This window comes from Mobula hypostoma, chromosome 9 (genome assembly GCF_963921235.1).
Source record: "Mobula hypostoma chromosome 9, sMobHyp1.1, whole genome shotgun sequence".
Lineage (NCBI taxonomy): Eukaryota > Metazoa > Chordata > Chondrichthyes > Myliobatiformes > Myliobatidae > Mobula > Mobula hypostoma.
This window is the reverse complement of record NC_086105.1, coordinates 117,712,734-117,730,655: the sequence shown is the minus strand read 5'-3', so window position 1 is coordinate 117,730,655 and position 17,922 is coordinate 117,712,734. Positions and strand designations below refer to the sequence as shown.

At 40.2% G+C, this 17,922-nt stretch overlaps 1 protein-coding gene across 1 annotated transcript in view; it reads right to left on the bottom strand.

Moving 5' to 3' along the window:
- The window catches only part of rbfox1 (RNA binding fox-1 homolog 1), a 1,583,823-nt gene extending 1,567,193 nt beyond the window's left edge, over positions 1 to 16,630 (bottom strand). The window contains exon 1 of the mRNA XM_063058997.1: positions 16,464 to 16,630. Coding sequence (XP_062915067.1) covers positions 16,464 to 16,496 — 33 coding nt within the window. The 5' untranslated portion in view covers positions 16,497 to 16,630. The remainder of the gene's footprint in view (positions 1 to 16,463) is intronic.
- Between the last annotated feature and the right edge of the window lie 1,292 nt (positions 16,631 to 17,922).

Sequence of the window (17,922 nt, the reverse complement as noted above, 5' to 3'; positions counted from 1 at the left end):
TGTAATCCTCAACCATGAATGCAAATTGTGCTCAAAGATATGCTAAATTTCAGTACTTCTCTTTTGCAATTTTGCATATCGCTGAAGCGAAAATCTACTCAGAGCCAGTACAAATCGTCTGTCATTTTGAACACTTATTCCCCCCCCCACAAAACAAAAATCAGTGTATTAAAAGGAGACCCTTATATAACAAGTAGTAATTTGGTGCACTTTTTTCGTGGGTCTGAAAGTGGCTTATCTCAAAACTGAGCATTTTTTCATCAGGGTCAGTTCCATGCCCAGCAATTTTAAATAACTCAAATTGATCTTACAACAATGCAGAGAAAAACAATAGTTACATGGTATGCAGCGGTCATTTTCACAGCCAATTAAAATAAAACTGCAGAAATGTGTTCTTGCACAACACAAAAAAAAATGCTCAAACTTTTGGACACCACTCAAGTGCCTTCAAAAAATGAGCACATTTAGCAGTAACTCACCACTGTGGTTAATTTCCTCAATGGGTGTGGTTAATTTAAAACAGAGGCATGGGAAATTGAGCATTTAGGTATCTGTTCTTTTCAAATAGAGTATTTCTTGTGAAGATTCTTTTGAGACTATTTTGTGCTACTCACAGCCTGCAATGTAGTTGTCCTCCATCTTAATATTGACCTTTAACCCAGAAATGCTTTGAGCATTCAATTACCAAATTACCATGAGACAGCATTAGATGGCACAAGACCTCTTATAACATTAATAATAATTCGAAAAATATATACTCCTTAAGAAAATGGATCAAGGATAATCAATAAGATTACTAGTTTTCTATTTTTATGAATAGTTTATTAATATTTAGTATTTCTTTATAGTACTTCAGAGTTGTCTGCTCTGAATTATTATATTATTTTTACACAGAACTGCACTGATGGTAACAAGAGTAACATTGTCTGCTACAGATCTCCCTACAGCAAAATTTTTTTGAGATCACTGTTATTAAGATGACTGCCAATTGGGAACTAAGTTGAGTGGGTCGAGATATTAACCCTATATGTAATAGAAAGAGTACACATTAGCATATCCTACAATAGTTGCATTTCTGGGTATACCTGATAATGTGGAATGTTTGTATTTTCTAGACTTTTATCTTATCAGACTGCCAATAAACCTCACTGCGTGTCTCTGGAGCTGCTCATGTAAAAACTTAAGGTCATAGCATCTCAAGCATGAAGCAAGTTGAAGTAACAACTTACTTCATGGCCATAAAAGTTGGTTTAATACCCAAAGCAAGGCTGTCAAGCAAATAACTATAAGTTTTGCTATTATAAAATCTTTAGGTGTAACTTTAGATAAGTAAGACACCAATCAGTTGATTGTTCATATCAAGGATCTGCAAGCTGTATTAGATACTTACAGGCCAGCTTAGGTGAGGCACGAGAAAATGCCTCAAAACAACAAACATACAACTTTGCTCTATGGGGAACTAAAAGAAAAGCTAGAGGAAGTGAAGACCAAAATTATAGCTCACTATCAAAGTAAAACAGTTCCTGCAGAAATTCAACACCCACCTTGATGGCTGGAATAATTGCATATGAGTGTCTGGCCTGGAGGCGCAAAGTTAAAGGTGAGGCATCTTGGAAGTCACTAGAGACCAGAGAGTATGGTTCATAAATAACCCATGAAAAAACTACAAACTCTTCTTTCCTTGTGAAACTCTTGGATCTCATAATATCTTCTTCTTTTGTACCTGAGCCAGGTATCTCAACTAACTACAGTTGCTTCCACTTTATCGTAGATTCATTGGCTCATACACTATGGAAATAGGCCGTTTGACCCAATTAGTCCAACCTGACGAAGATGCCCATCTAAGGTAGTCACATTTGCCTGCATTTAGTCCAAATCCTTTTAAATCAGGAATTCCTAACTTTTTTATGTCATAGATCCCAGCCATTAACCAAGGGGTCTGAGGACCCTGTTCTAAACTTTTCCTATCCATGTACCTGTCCAAGAACCTTTTAAATGCTGATATTATTCCTGACTGTAACACTTCTTCTAGCAGGTTATTCCATGTGTGTCTCACTCTCTGGGATGAAAGAGCTACCCCTTCTGTTTCTACTAAAGAACTCCCCTCTCATCTTAAACCTATCCCCTTTATTTATTATTTTCCCAAACCTGAGAGAAAGGTTGTGCACATTAGCCCTATCTATGGCCCTCATGATGTTATACACCTCTGTAAGGTCACCCCTCATTCTCCTATACTCCAATGAAAAAGTCCCAACTTGCTCAACTTCTCTCCATAACTCAGTCCCTTGAGTACCAGCAACATCCCTGTAAATCCCCTTTGTACTCTTTCCAGTTTAGTAGCATCTTTTCTATAGCCGGGTGACAAGAAATGAACACAATATTCCAAATGCAGCATCATCAATGTCTTGTACAACTGCAACATAACACCTGAAATTCTGTGCTCAGTGTTATGACTAATGAAGGCCAGCATGCTAAAAGCTTTCTTCACCACCCTGTCTACCTGTGATGCACTTTCAGGGAACTATGTGCTGGTACCTCTAGGTCCCTCTGTTCTACAAGAGTCCTCAGGGCCCTACATTTCATTGTGAAAGTCCAACTCCGATTTCTCTTCCCAAAATGCAACCCATTGCACTTATCCAAATTGTCTGTCAAGATTTGGATCACCCAAGTCAGAAGTACAGCTATTGAATAAGTGAGTTGCTAAAGAAGACTTTGGCATCTCAAAATGCCCCTTAGTCGTTTAACTGGGCAGTGTGTACACATTGACACTGCAATATTTTATGTAACAGGTGTTTTGAATGCTAAGAAAGTTGATTATGATACTACAAATTCAGCAGATGTTGTAAAGCCCAAGTATGTTAAATAATTTCTTACACAAATTGACGAAGTTGGGCCAAATGATTCCGGGCTGTCCTTGCCCATCCTGCCCACTTACACTTGACTTTCTCCAAATATGGAGGGTTGGATGAGCTGATACTCTGTATCTGTGTGGCAGAGTAGGCCTCAGGCAGAGACATTTAAATACTATTCAAATATACAAAATGATAAAACAAAACAGAATATTTAAAAATATATATCTTAATTTCATTTTAAAACTTCCGGTGTAAAAAAAACACTTCTGGTGTAAAATGGCACTGCTGAAGGCAGGCAACACTTACTGGATGCTCCTAAAGCAAGAAGTACAAGTTAATACTTTACTAATAAGGTGTTACGTTGCAGTTGTACAAGACATTGGTGACACTGAATTTAGAATTTATTAATAATACCTTTTCTGTTAAAAGTTATGATAAATGGTCACCACAAACAATGAAGAGATGTGCGAAAGCGAGGCTGAGTCAAGGGTCAAAACGTGTGTGCAAGACAGAGTTAGAGAGAGGTCGAGGCTTGTTCGAGATGGAGGAGCAAAATGGAGGCATATTTGAGAGAGAGTTGGAATGAGGTCGAGGCACGTTCGAGATAGAGTCGGGGCGTGCGAAGCGGAGAAAATTTGGAGTGGTGGAAACCAGGAATAAGGTTTGATCAACATAGGCACCGGGCCAATTTGGAAAGGTTGGGTATGAGCTGAAACATAATGGTGGAGTCCAGGCCTAGAGCACATCGAAGCGATATTGTCCAGGTCTTAGAGTGAGGAGCAACCCAATTTTTGGATGATATAAATGCCAGGCTGGCTTGCTGCTCATCAACATTTACTGAGGCCATAGACCTGTTTCGGCTCTCTAGGCTTCCTGTCTGAGGACTCTATTTGCTTACTTCTATTGTTTGCATGACTTTTTTTTCTCTCTTTTTTCTGTTTTGTGTTTGTCCGATTTTTTTTATGAATTCTTTCAGGTTTCTTGTTTTATGGCTGCCTGTAAGGAGATGAATCTGAAGGCTGTATTATGTATACATACCTTGATAAATGTACTTTGAACTTTGAAATGAATATTAAAATGACCACTGCTAATTAAATACATTAACGTAAAGGAAACTAAGGGAAACATCTATCCATACTTACTTATAACATAAAGTTGAGGATTTCATTCAGGTGAAAGTGGCTGTGTTTTCATGGACAAAGTGACCCAATTCTAGCACCCCCCCCCCCCCATCCCAGTTTAAAGCTAATGACCGGATGTAAAGTGTATCCTGAGCCTCTCATTGGCACATCGTAGCTCAATGTGGTAGAGCAGGAGTTAGATGCATCACCTGCAACACCTCTCAGACTGCTGCCTTTTGCGTGCTTTGAAGTGTGAGGTGCACTGAGCAACATACAACTGGCCACTGGTATCATAATTCATGCAGCTCACCTTTGAGTTCCTATCACAGTCGGGTCTACGCAGGGATTAAACTGGAAACTGCCTATTCAGAAAAAAATCATCTGCACCTTTGCTCTTTAATTTGTTAACTAAGTTCAGACGTTCACCTCTTGACTTGAAGGATTGTTTTAATTATTTGGCTTTTGGTAATTGTAACAGGTGAAAAATTGATGGCTTGATCTTGTTCTTTTTTTCAACTGTCGGGTCTCATGGTAATCAATTCCATGGAGAAATTAGAGATATTAATCACTACACTGTCCATGGCTCCATAGAAATGACCGCTGCCTCAGGCCAGATGATTTGCAAGTTTTCAGCTCTTCTACACTGATGTACTTTTAAAAATTTGGTGTCAAGATGTGGGCATCTCAGACAAAGCCAAAATTGATTGCCCATTATAAGTTCCATTGAGTGACTTTCTAAAATTCAGTGAAGTAGGATATATGCAGGACAACAGATTTTCTTCCCTTAAGAACATTAGTTGGACAGATATGTTTTTACAATAAACTTGCTCCTAAATGGTCACCTTTATTGATACCAGCTTTCTATTTCCACTCTTCAACCCAGTGGGATTTGAGCTCGTGTTCTGGGTCGTTAGCCCAGTAATGAACCCTTCTGTGCTCCTGCATCTTCGGTTGAGACAGAGAGGTTTTTTTTAAGTAAAATTAACTCAATCCTTAAAGTAGCACTTGGGGCAATTTATGTGAAATTAGAGTTCCATGTGAAAGGCATCTTCCCTCCCAAACTAATGCCCAATTTTCAACTTTATCTTTTTAACTTGTTCTACCACCCTTTTCTTCTCCAAACTATTCATCAAAATCATGTTCTTTTCTATGATTTATTTATTGAACATTATAATACAAATTAGGATGTTAAAATACATTTCAGTTATAGAAGGAAGCATTAAAAAAGTGGATCTAAAAGAGACAGATGGGAGATTTCAACTAGGCCAGCTTGAAGAAGTCTCTGAACAACTGCTATCAACGTATCACCTGTGGAATCAGAGGAGCTAACACATTCGACCACTGTAGCATTAAGAACACTTACTGTGCCATCCTATGCCCACACTTTGGAAAGTCTGATTATTGGGCATTACTTCTAATCCCAGCCTATAGGCAGAGACTAAAGACAGCAGCACCCGTGGTAAGGACCAAAGGGACATGGTCAAGGGAGGCGGAATAACACTTACAGGGCTGCTCTGAGTAGGTGGACTGGACAATATTCAGGGATTCATCTCTGAATCTGAATGAATGAGCCACATTTGTCACCAACTTCAAAACGTGTTGATGAGTGTGTGCATTCGAGAACATACTGAAGATACTGAGGGGGACCAATATCCTGGTGGGCAGGTTTGCCAGAACTGTTCGAGAGGGATTAAATTAATTTGGCAGGGGGATGGTAACTGGAGTGATAGAGCTGAGGACAGGGCTGTTGGTTTACAAGCAGAGGCAGTGTATAGTGAGACTGTCAGGAAGGATAGGCAGATGGCAGGGCAAAATTGCAGTCAGCGGGATGCGTTGCACTGGGGGACAGAATCGAAAAGGGTAACAGATACAGGATGGAAAGTGATATACTTGAATGCACGCAGTATACAGAATGAAATAGATGATCTTGTAGCCCTATTAGAGATTGATATGTATGATGTGGGCATCATTGAGATGTGGCTGAAAGAAGATTATAGTTGGGAGCTTAACATCCAAGAATACACTTTGTATCAAAAGCAGAGACAGGTATGCTGAAGGGGCGGCTTGGCGCTGTTAGTGAAAAATTAAATCAAATCCCTAGAAAGAGGTGACTTATCATCAGAAGGTGCAGAATCCTTGTGGGCTGAGTTAAGAAATTGCAACTGCAAAAAGATCCTGATGGAAGTTAATTACAGGGCAAGATGTGGGCTATAAGTTACAATCGGAGATACAAAAGGCATGTCAAAAAGACAATGTTACGATGGTCATGGGGGATTACAATATGCAGGTAGATTGGGAAAATAAGGTTGGTGCTGGATCCCAAGAGAGAGAATTTGTAGAATAGTTACAAGGTGGCTTCTTAGAGCAGCTTGTGATTGAGTGCACTCATGGAGCAGCTCTTCCTGATTGGGTGTTGTGTTGTGAACCAGATTTAATTAGAGAGCTTAAGGTAAAGGAATCCATAAAGAGACATGATCATAATATGGAGGAATTCACCCTGCAGTTTTAGAGGGAGAAGCTGAAATCTGATACATCAGAATTACAGTGGAGCAAAGGGAATTACAGAGGCATGAGAGAGCAGCTGCCAAAGGGGCCCGAGCAGGGATGACGACAGAGTAGTAATGGCTGGATTTTCTGAGGGCATTTCAGAAAGTGCAAGATAGATACATTCCAAAGAAGAAGTATTCTAAAGGCAGGGAGACATGGCTGTGGCTGACAAGAGAAGTCAAAGCCAACATAAAAGCAAAAAAAAAGGGCATATAATAGAGTAAAAATTAGTGGTAAGTTAGAGGATTGGGAAACTTTTAAAAATCAACAGATGGGAACTAAAAAGCCATAATGGGGGAATAATTGAAATATGAAGGTAAGCTAGCCAATAATATCAAAGAGGATAGGAAAAGTTTTTTCAGATATATGTAAAAGAGAGGCAAAAATAGATATTGGACCACTGAAAAATTACGCTGGAGACGTTGTAATGGAGGACTAGGAATGGTGAAGAAACTGAATAAGTATTTTGCATTAGTCTTCACTGTGGAAGACACTAGCAGTATGCTGGAAGTTCAAGAGTGTCAGAGGGCAAAAGTGAGTGCAGTTGCTATTACTAGGAAAGGTGTTTAGGAAACTGAAAGGTCTGAATGAAGATACGTCACCTGTATCAAATGGATTACAACCTAGTTTTCTGAAAGAGGTAGCTAAAGAGATTGTAGAGGCGTTAGTAATAATTTTTCAAGAATCACTAGATTCTGGAGGACTGGAAAATTGCAAATGTCACCTCACACTTCCAGAAGGGTGGTAGGCAGAAGAAGGAAATTATAGGTCATTTAGTCTGACATCATGTGGGGAAGATGTTGAAGTCAATTGTTAAAGATGTGGTTTTGGGGTACATGGAGGCATATGACAAAATAAACCAAAGTTAGCATGGTTTCGTTAAGGGAAAACCTTGCCTGACAAATCTGTTGGAATTCTTTGAGGAAATAGCAAGCAGTAAAGACAAAGGAGAAATGGTGAATGTTGTACATTTGAATTTTCAGAAGGTCTTTGATAAGGTGCGGCTCATGAGACTGCTTAACAATATAAGGGCCCATGGTATTACAGGAAAGATACTGGCATGGATACAGCATTGACTGATTGGCAGGAGGCAAAAAGTGGGAATGAAGGGAGATTTGCTGATTGGCTAAAGGTGACAAATACTGTTCTGTAGGGGTCAGTGTTAGGATCACTTCTTTTTACATTGTATATCAATGATATGGATGATGCAAATGATGGCTTTATGGCCAGTTTTGCAGAATATACAAAGACAGGTGTAGGGGGAGGTAGTGTTGAAGAAACAGGGATAGGTTCAAAGGAGGGTCACAAAAATGATTCTGGACTGAAAGGTTTATCATATGAGGAGTGTTTGATGGCTCTAGGCCTGTATTCACCGGAATTCAAAGAATGATGGGGATCTCATTGAAACCTATTGAAGGTCTGAATGGCTTCAAGAAGGTGAATATGGAAAGGACGTTTCCTGTGGTGGGAAAGTCTAAGACCAGAGGATGCAGCCTCAGAATAGATGGATGTCCATTTAGAACAGAGATATAGGAGGAATTTCTTTTGCCAAAGAGTGATGCATCTGAGGAATTTGTTGCCACAGATGGCTATGGAGGCCAAGCCATTCCATATATTTAAGGCAGAGGTTGTTAGAATCTTGATTAAACAAGACATGAAGGGATACAGGAAGAAAGCAGGAGATTGGGGCTGAGAGGATAATGGATCAGCCATGATGAAATGATGGAGCAGACTCGATAAGTCATTTGGCCTAATTCTGCTCCAATATCTTATGCTCTTATTGGCAGAATAGGCAAAGAAGTGGCAGATGAAATATGGTGTCAGGAAATGTATGGTCTTGCACTTTGGTAAAAGGAATTAAAGCATAGACTATTTTCTAAACAAGGAGACATTTCAAAATTCTGTGGTACAGAGGGACTTGTGAGGCCTTGTGTAAGATTTCTTAAAGGTTAATTTCTAAGTTTTGTTGGTGGTGAAGAAGGCAAATGTAAGGTTAGCATTCATTTTGAGAGAACTAGAATGTAAAAGCAAAGATATAATGCTGACGCTTTATAAAGCACTGGTAAGGGCTCACTTGGAGTATTGTGAGCATTTTTGGGCCCCTTATTTAAGAATGGATGTGCTGACATTGGAGTGGTTTCAGATGAGGTTCACAAGAATTATTCTGGGAATGAAAGCCTTGTTGTGTGAGGAGTGATTGATGGCTCTGGCCCTTTCTTGCTGGAATTAGAAGAATGATGAGGAATCACATTGTAACCTATCGAATGTTGAAAGGCCTAGAAAGAGTGGATGTGGGGAGGATGTTTCCTATGTTGGGGTGTGTAAAACCAGAGAACAGAACTTCAGAATAAAGGGATGAGCATTTAGAGTAGAGATGAAGGGGGAATTTCTTTTGCCATAGAGTGGTGAATCTGTTGAGTTCGTTGTAACAGGCAGCTGCAGAGACTAGATCATTGGATAGATGCAAGGCAGAGGTTAATAGGTTCTTGATTATTCAATGCGTGAAAGGTTACAGGGAGAAGTCAGGGGAATGGGATTGAGGGAAAAATGGATCAGCCATGATGAAACGGCAAAGCAGACTCATTGGCTTAAATGGCCTAATTCTGTTTCTAAGTCTTATGGTATTATGGGCATACCCAAACTAAAAGCCGTGGATGAACCAGATTTGTACTCTGCTGAGGGCTAGATCTGTGACAATCAAAACCAATCATCTAAAACTATACAAAAATTCCAGGTATGATCTACAGAAGCCATTTTAAAGGCAAAAAAAAACAACAATTCTGATTGAGATTGGAGATGGAATCAGATACACACCAATACTGGCAGGTTTTGCAGGCCATTGTTTCCTGTAAAGTGAAAAGTAACATTATGAATGAATGTGATGCTTCATTTTCAGATGAGTTTAATGCCTTTTATGCACCCTTTGAAAAGGAGAATAAAACTACACCTGTGCAAATCCCTGCAGGATCTGGTGACCATGTGATCTCTGTCTCTGAGGCTGATGTCAGAGCAACTTTCCAGAAGGTGAAACATCACAAGGCACCAGGCCCTGATGATGTACCTGATGGGTCTTTGAAAATCTGCATCAACCAATCGGTGGGTGTGTTCAAGGACATCTTTAATCTCTCACTGCTGCAGCCGGAGGGTCCCAGCAGCTTCAAAATTTAACCTCATACCAGTGCCCAAGAAGGGCAGGCTGAGCTGCCTCTATGACATTCGACCAGAGGCACTCACATCTGCTCTGATGAAGTGCTTTGAGAGAATGGTCATGGCTAGAATCAGCTCCTTCTGAAGCCAGGATTTGGACCTGCTCAGTTTGCCTAGCATCACAATAAGTCTACAGTGAACGCAATTTCACTGGTTCTTGGGTCACCTGGATCCAGTTGAAGATGGCGCTGGTGGTGCTCAGCGACTACTTATCAGTGGCAAAATACAAAACAAAGAAAGCCACTAAACACCTTATTAATAACATTTAATAATGAAAATCACTGCTAACAAAGGAAAGGCAGAGACAGAGGCGAAGGACTGAAGCACTGGGCTGAATCATGGCAGTGGGGTCCAGGCCCCAGAGCTGTCTGAGAGTGAAGTGCAACCTGAGGTTTGGATGATTTAAGCACCAGGCCAAATGGCTAAGTTCGGGCTGTTGGGACGGGGTGGTGCTGCCTGGTTCAGCTCGCTGCTCGCAACGTTTACTCAGCTCTGCGCTGATCTGAAGCTGTGACCTACTCCAGGTGCAGTGATGTCTGGCTTCATTCCTTCCACTAAACATCAGTTCTGAGTACTATTTGCTTACTTTAATTGCTTGCACGATTTTTTTCTCTCTATGCATTGGGTGTCTGACGTTTGTTTTTAATGGGTTCTTTACGGTTTCTTTGTTTTGTGGCTGCCTGTAAGAAGATGAATCTCAAAGTTGTATAATGTATACATACTTTGATAATAAATATGCCTTGAACTTTGAACAGCAGAAATACCTACATCAGGCTGGTGCTTAGTGAATAGAGCTCAGCACAATCATACCCTCAGTTTAAATCAACAAGCTCCAAAACCTGGGCCTCTGTACCTCCCGTTGCAATTGGATCCTTGACTTCCTCACTGGGAGACCACAGACTGAGCAGATTGAAAATAACTTCTCCTCCTCAAAGACAATCAGCACTGGTGCACCTCGAAGATGCATACGTAGTCTATTGCTCTGCTCTCTATACGCGCACATTTGCATGGCTAGGCAGAGCTCAAATACCATCTATAAGTTTGCTAATGATTCAACTATTGTTGGCAAGATTTCAGATAGTGTCAAGGAGGCTTACAGGAGTGAGATAGATCAGCTGTTTGAATGGTGCTGCAGCAACAAACTTGCACTCAACACCAGTAAGATCAAGGAATTGGTTGTGAACTTCAGGAAGGGGAAGTCGAAGGACTGCACGCCAGTTCACAATGAGGGATCAGAAGTGCAAAGGATGAGCAGTTTCAAGTTTGTAGGTGTCAATATCTCTGAGGATCTGTACTGGGCCCAACATATCAATGCAATTTCAAAGAGGACACAACAGTCACTAAATTTCATTTGGAGTTTGAGGAGAATTGGTATGCCAACAAAGACACTTTCAGATTTTTACAGTTCAAAGTTCAAAGTACATATATTATCGAAGTATTTACAAATTTTACAAGCTTGAAGTTTGTCTCCTTACAGGCAGCCACCAAACAGGAAATCTGAAATAACTAAGTAAAAAAAGACCAACAAACACCCAATGTGCAGACAAAAAAAACACAAATAGTGCAAACAATAAAATCAAGCAACAGCATTCAGAACGAAGGTGATTCCATAGACATGAAGCTTGGAGCAGCCAACGCAAGCCCATAACCCTAGCCTCAGTTCATCACACTGTAGAGCAAATCATCAGGGAGCAGTCGGAGTAAGCCTTAGCTTCAGTGCAGTGAAGAGAGGAGTAAACATTGCAGAGCAGCGAGAAAAACCAGCCCAGCTCTTGCCTCTGGTCACGACGCCTGTCCTTTTCAAGCCATCTAAACACAGCGGTTGTTCCCCGCACTAGGAATCGGGCCCCACCACTTCAATATGCTCTGAGCCTGGAACCCACCATCACATTTCGGCCCATAACCAGACCTTTCCAAATTGGCCCAGCGCTTAAATTGATCCAACTTTCCTCTCAGTTTAGGTGAACGGGCTCTGCTCTGACCTTTCTCTGCTTTGCATGCCCTGACTTTGCCTGGAATATACCTTGACCTCATTCTGACCACTTCTCCTTGGACGTACCTCATTCATGCTCTGACGCTGCATTGCACCCGCACGCCTCAATTCTTGAGTCAGCCTTGCTTTCGCTCACCTCTTCATTGTTTGCAGTGATCAATTACCACAAATTTCCACAGAAAAAGAGTCATTAGTAAAGTATTTAGTTGTATTTCTTGATTTAAGAACTGCCAGTAAACTGTTGCTCATCTTCAGTCGTGCCATCTTAAACCAGATAAACTATGGAGAGTATTCTAACTGGTTGTAACACCATCTGGTCAGAAGGAGCCACTACACAGGATCGGAAAAAGCTGCAGAACGTTGTAACCTCATCCAGCTCCATCGTGGGCAATAGCCTCCCCAACATCCAGGCCAATTCAAAAGGTAATGCCACAAATTGGTAGCATCCATCATTAAGGTCCCCATCACCCAGGACATGTCCGCTTCTCAATGCTACTATCAAGGACGAGTTACAGGACCCTGAAGACACACACTCAATATTTCAGGACTAGCTTCCTCCCCTGAACCATCCGATTTTGGAATGGTCAATGAACCCATGAACATTACCTCAGTTATTTTTTCTCTCTTTTATCATTACTTATTTATTTTAATTTTCATGCTAGAATTTATAGACTCTATTATCATGTATTGCAATCTTCTGCTGCTGCAAAACAACAAATTTCATGACGTACCTGTATTGAACCTGATTCTGATTGTGGATTCAGAGCTGCCTCTTACTGTACACTTACTCAAATACAATGCAATTCCCCCAAGATTCAAAAAGAAGCACAGAACTGTTTTTTTTTAATCCCGGGTTTAAACCTTGCTTTCAAGTCGTTTTAAAATTGGCTGCAGCCCCACCAAGAGATAACAATACTTTCAGAGTGTTTCAATGATGCATCTTATGTGCAGGAGAATCAGAGTAGTTGTAGAATGGAAGGAGGTCATTCTGCCAGTCAACTCTGCACTGAATCAATATAAGAGCACTTCATTCATTTCCTCTCTCCATGGCCTTTCAACGTCATCTCTTTCTGAGCAGTGTAAAACACTCTGTGCTCTGACATATTGGTGTAGACTTTAACAGAATCGCCATTTAATATCTTTAGCCAATCATACATAATTAAAGCTGTTACACTGAATGTCTGAGCAATTTAAATAAGGAAATGTAATAATAATATGGAAATCATTTGTTCGTGTAAACAAAGCCTTCAGGCTGAAAACGCCAACGTGCCTGTTGAAGTATCCGAAGCTGATAAACACTTGGCACTGGAATCTCCTTCACAGGTGTAAACCAAAAGTTAGATCCCCCAAAATTCATGCTGTCTCTTGCACATTTGCCAGCACCAAGTTACACTCAAAGTACCTGCCAGTTGTCTTCAAATTGGATTGAGCATTTCACATAGAGTATAGAGCAGTACAACACAGGAGCAGGTACTTTGGCCCCAGGATGTCTGCGACAAATATGCTGCATTATGAAACTAAATCTTGTCTGCCTGTACATGATCCATATCCCTCTTTCTCGGAATAATTTTGTGCCTGTGTAAAAACCTCTTATTGCTTCTATTCCACCATTACCCCTGGCTGCCTACTCCAGGCACCTAACTCTCTCTGTGGCTCCACCCATCTCCTTTAAACTTTCCCCCTCCCACCTTAAATACATGTCCTCTTGTTAGAGACATTTCTACTCTGGTGTAAAAAAAACACAAATGACTGTCTATCCTACCTATGCTACTCATAATTTTGTCAACTTCTCTCCAGTCTCACCTCAGCTTCAGATGTTCCAGTTAAGCCACGCCAAGTCTTTTAACATTTCCTTATAGTTTATACCCTCTAATACAGGCGGTATTCTGTTAAACCTTTCCAAAGCCTCCACACTCTTCCAGTAATGGGATAACTAAAATTGTCGATAGCACTCCAAATGGTCAGCTTTGACAGCTTGGAGTGTCCTATGGACTCGGACCCCTCTGATCCCTCTGATCCTCCACACGCTACCAAGAGTTTTACCATTAATACTATAATCTGCCATCATATTTGACCTACCAAACTGAACTACCTCACACTTATCTGGGCAGAACTTCATCTGCCACTTCTCAGCTCAGCTTTGCATCCTATTGATGTCCCACTGTAACTTCTGACAGTCCTCCACACTATCCACAATGCCTCCAACCTCTGTGTCATCAGCAAATTTACTAACCCATCCCTCCACTCTCTCATCCAGGTCATTTATTAAAATCACGAAGGTTGAGGTACAGTGGCTTCCATTCTCTCAATAAGCATGAGCTCTAATATTCAGCATGCTGACCAGGTTTATGAAGGTGGCTATTACTATCTACCTGTGATATTTGGCGTGTTATGTATTATCTGCAAGCTTCTTATTCCAAAGGGTTAAAGTTATTTTTTTTTTAATTTTGAAATAAAGCCATGTGACTAATTAACCTATTCACCCATATGTCTTTGTAACGTGGGAGGAAACTATAAAACCTGGAGGAAACCTCTGTGGTTGTTGGGAGAATATATAAATTCCTTACAGACAGCAGCAGGATGGTACCTGGATCATCGGCACTGCAATAGTATTATGACAACTGCTACACTATCTTGTTGCCCCCCAAGTTTACTTAAGTTTGTCAGCTTAAAATGTTTAAGTTTCCAAACATTGCAGAAAATTTTATTGTTTGGAGTCTGGTTTCTAAAACCATTGATGCCAATTGTTGACCAAATGTGTCTGAATTGAACTTAAATATTAAAAAGTTGAAAATTAAGTATTTTTAATACAAAAACATCATTGAAATTTTAGGGTAAGGTTTTACTTTCAAAATCAAAAAATTTGTTTATTTGCTTTTCAAGTTATGAAACACCTATTTTTACTGATAAAAAAATAGTGGAGCTACACCCAAATCATCCCAGTGCAATATCTGTAAGGATGAATGTTTCATCAGAGGAAAGCTGGCTTCGTGAGCACATGCTTCCAGCTGCAGCCGTGCAGGATCTCGTTCTCTATGGGCTTCTCACAATATACCATGGCCCTGATGGTAGGGAAGGCAAAGATATTTTATCACATTGCAAATCTGCTCTGTCCCTCTCTGTAAAGTTCCCTTCAGCCAGCCGCCGTAATGTAACATCCTGTCAGTTGGCCAAGTGAATTTCATCCAGTCTCCCATCGTGCCTCATCCCTGAGCACAAGATCATAGCGATGAAGGAACTGTACCAGACACCAGCTGCTGTGTGCTAACTAACACACAGCACGTGCAGCTAAGCCAGTGCAGGGTGGACACTGTTCCACTCTTGTAGCTTTGCCACATTCATCACATCAACTACCCAGGCACTCTGGAGAGCTTACAATTCTTTTGAAACTTAATGACCTTGTCTCTGCTCCACTGCACATATTCCATGTTAATGAACATCATTCCTGCAGACATGATGTTAGTTACTTATTGAGCACAATCCTTCAATACCTCAAATAGGCTCTTGTGAGTTGTGGACTTGATTTTGTAGATAATGTTCTCCTCCTGGTGGACCTAGTCAATTTGGTCTTTAACTCAACCAATGGCCTTCGTGTCAATTGCCAGTGTCCAAGAATTTCCTGCAATGTCATTCAAAAAATGTATTTGCATAGGTGCAAAACCCCCAATAATTTTGAATACAGTTCTAATTTTCTTTCAGCACATCCATATTATTATCATAAAAAGTAAGGATAGAGGCAGCAAGTATTTTATTTCCAAATTCCCTGAATATTTTCTGTGTCAATCAGTTTGTATCGAACCAATGTCCAAAGAGATCCATGCCTGACATCTGCCTGTCCCAGACCCTCCAAACAGTTGTAATGGGAAGAGAATCATGATTCCAAGATGGAGAGGGGCTGATTTCATGGGATGAGATGTGTTTGAAAGGAGGAATTTAAATTTAAAATAGTTAAATTTAAACAGATTGCTCCTACTCTGGTAACTCTCACTTACAACACCATGCTTGCATAAACCACTTTACTGAGTGACCCCCAAGTGTGATTTTGGGACAGGGGGTTGTATAAGGAGGTAATTAATGTAACAAAATAAAAACAGAGATTGATTTCCTAATGGTATTAATGAATTTTAAGTGACTGTCAGTTGGACACTAGCACCTGTGTTTTGGTATTGAGCTGAAATCAGCATTTTGAACCATCAAAGCATATTCTCGTGCACTCTGCACACGAACACATATTCCTGCTTCATGCTAGAGCAGAGATCTTGCTTCCCTGCTACCATTCAGAAGAAAACTTCCATTATATGTGAACCAATTTTAAAAAGGTAGCCTTTTCATTTATTGCAATTGAATGTCAGAGCAACCCAAGTCCTATACCTGAGCATGTTTTATACTCTCTGGCAAACATTTTGAAGGCTGAAGGGTTTTTGTCTTTACATTGTGGTCCTAATTAATTTTCAGTCACTGCATTTTTTTCAAGATGGATAATCAAAATAGACACGATGCAAATTACTAAAGCTGAACATACAAAATTAGAATATGACCACATTTAGAATGTCTGATAAAAAATAACGAAATTCTGCTCCTATCGCTCCTATCTTATTTTTGAATACAGCTCACTAATGTAATTACAGTACTCCTTGGTCTAATCCTTTCAATAGTCGGGTTACAAAAGAGAAGCAAACAAAGCAATGCCAATTTGCAGTAAAATCTATTTGGGAATAAGCATGTGAAGAAGGAATTACTTACTGCAACTGCCCATGTAACAAAAATCCTCTTCATTTCTAGTTATGTCCAATAGGTTGCGGATCACAGCCAACACTTTCCTCTGCCAGGCTAATAGAGCCTTATTGCACTCTCAGTTGTTCTTATCTGCTTGTTGTCTTGAAATTTAAATTCTAATACACTGGAGCAGCTCTGGGATGCTTGTCATTAAATTTGAACACAGACACACAAAGGAAAAAAAAAAGTGCTGGATTAGGAGAACATATGGAGCACATTATTAATTCATTTTAGTCCTTTCTGCTAAAGTGTACTTAAAATTATTATTCACAGAAAGGGAAAGATATGACAGCTTCAATAATATTCTAAATGATGTAACCAAGATGTTTCTGGGCAATAATATTAAACAAGATGATGCAATTTATAATCTTATTGTTAGAAAAGCTATTAAGTTACCATCAGTATCAGTATGGAGCCAAATGTCCTTTCTCAAGAGGGTTTAACACAAATATCCTTCAGATATTAATATATACATTGTGACACAAATTCAGTGGCTGACCTCAATAGATGGCAAACATGCACTTATTTTGCCAAGGGCACTCATCAAATTACCACTGGGTCATGTGTCAGTTTGGTGCCTCAATATTGGCACAGATTTGTAGGAATACCCAGGCAGTCCGAATTGCCCCATATCATTTTTCAACTGAACAATTATTGCCCTTTTTTTTGCGCCTCAACACCACTCTAATATTATTTCCTGGGTGTACATGTGAATACTGCTTAATGGCAGATCTTGGAGAAGTAATTCGAAGTGAGGGAAGATAAGATGGGTGCAGGAGCTCCTGCATTCTTGGAGGATTAGAAGGGCTGCACATGATCAAGACTCTGGATAATGAAGGCTGTGAACTGGGCAGATTTGATAGGCAAGTGCATTTGGATTGAAAGATTAATTATTGGGTTTGGAGATTTACGACATTGTAGGGATGCAGGGATAAGGGGAAGATGAATTTGAATGGAAGCATTGATTGTGTACTCTGAGAGGATTAAATGAGCTCTGACTAGGTCAGGGGTTCCCAACTTGGGGTGCACAGACCCCTTGGTAATGGTAGGTGTCCATGGCATAAAACGATTGGGAACCCCTGGTTGAGGGAGATCCAGGATTTGGAAAATGTTCAGGACATAGAATAATGGGACCTTGGAAGTTTATATCTCGAAGGGGTTATCATGTTCCTGCAGGCCAAATATTAGCTTTAATTTAATCCCAGTTCCAAGTTCTTGGTGCTTGACTCAGCATATTACAGGTTTTCAAATCCTCATTCAGGTATTTTTTAAAGATGATGAATGTCCATGGCTTCATCGTTAGGAATGTGCATGGAGTATGTTCCAATTGCGACCACTAAGTAGACTAATTTTTCTCAACATCTGTCTAACCCATTCTACAATTAGCATAAATCTATGCTACTTGATTACTGATGTTTCTGGTATG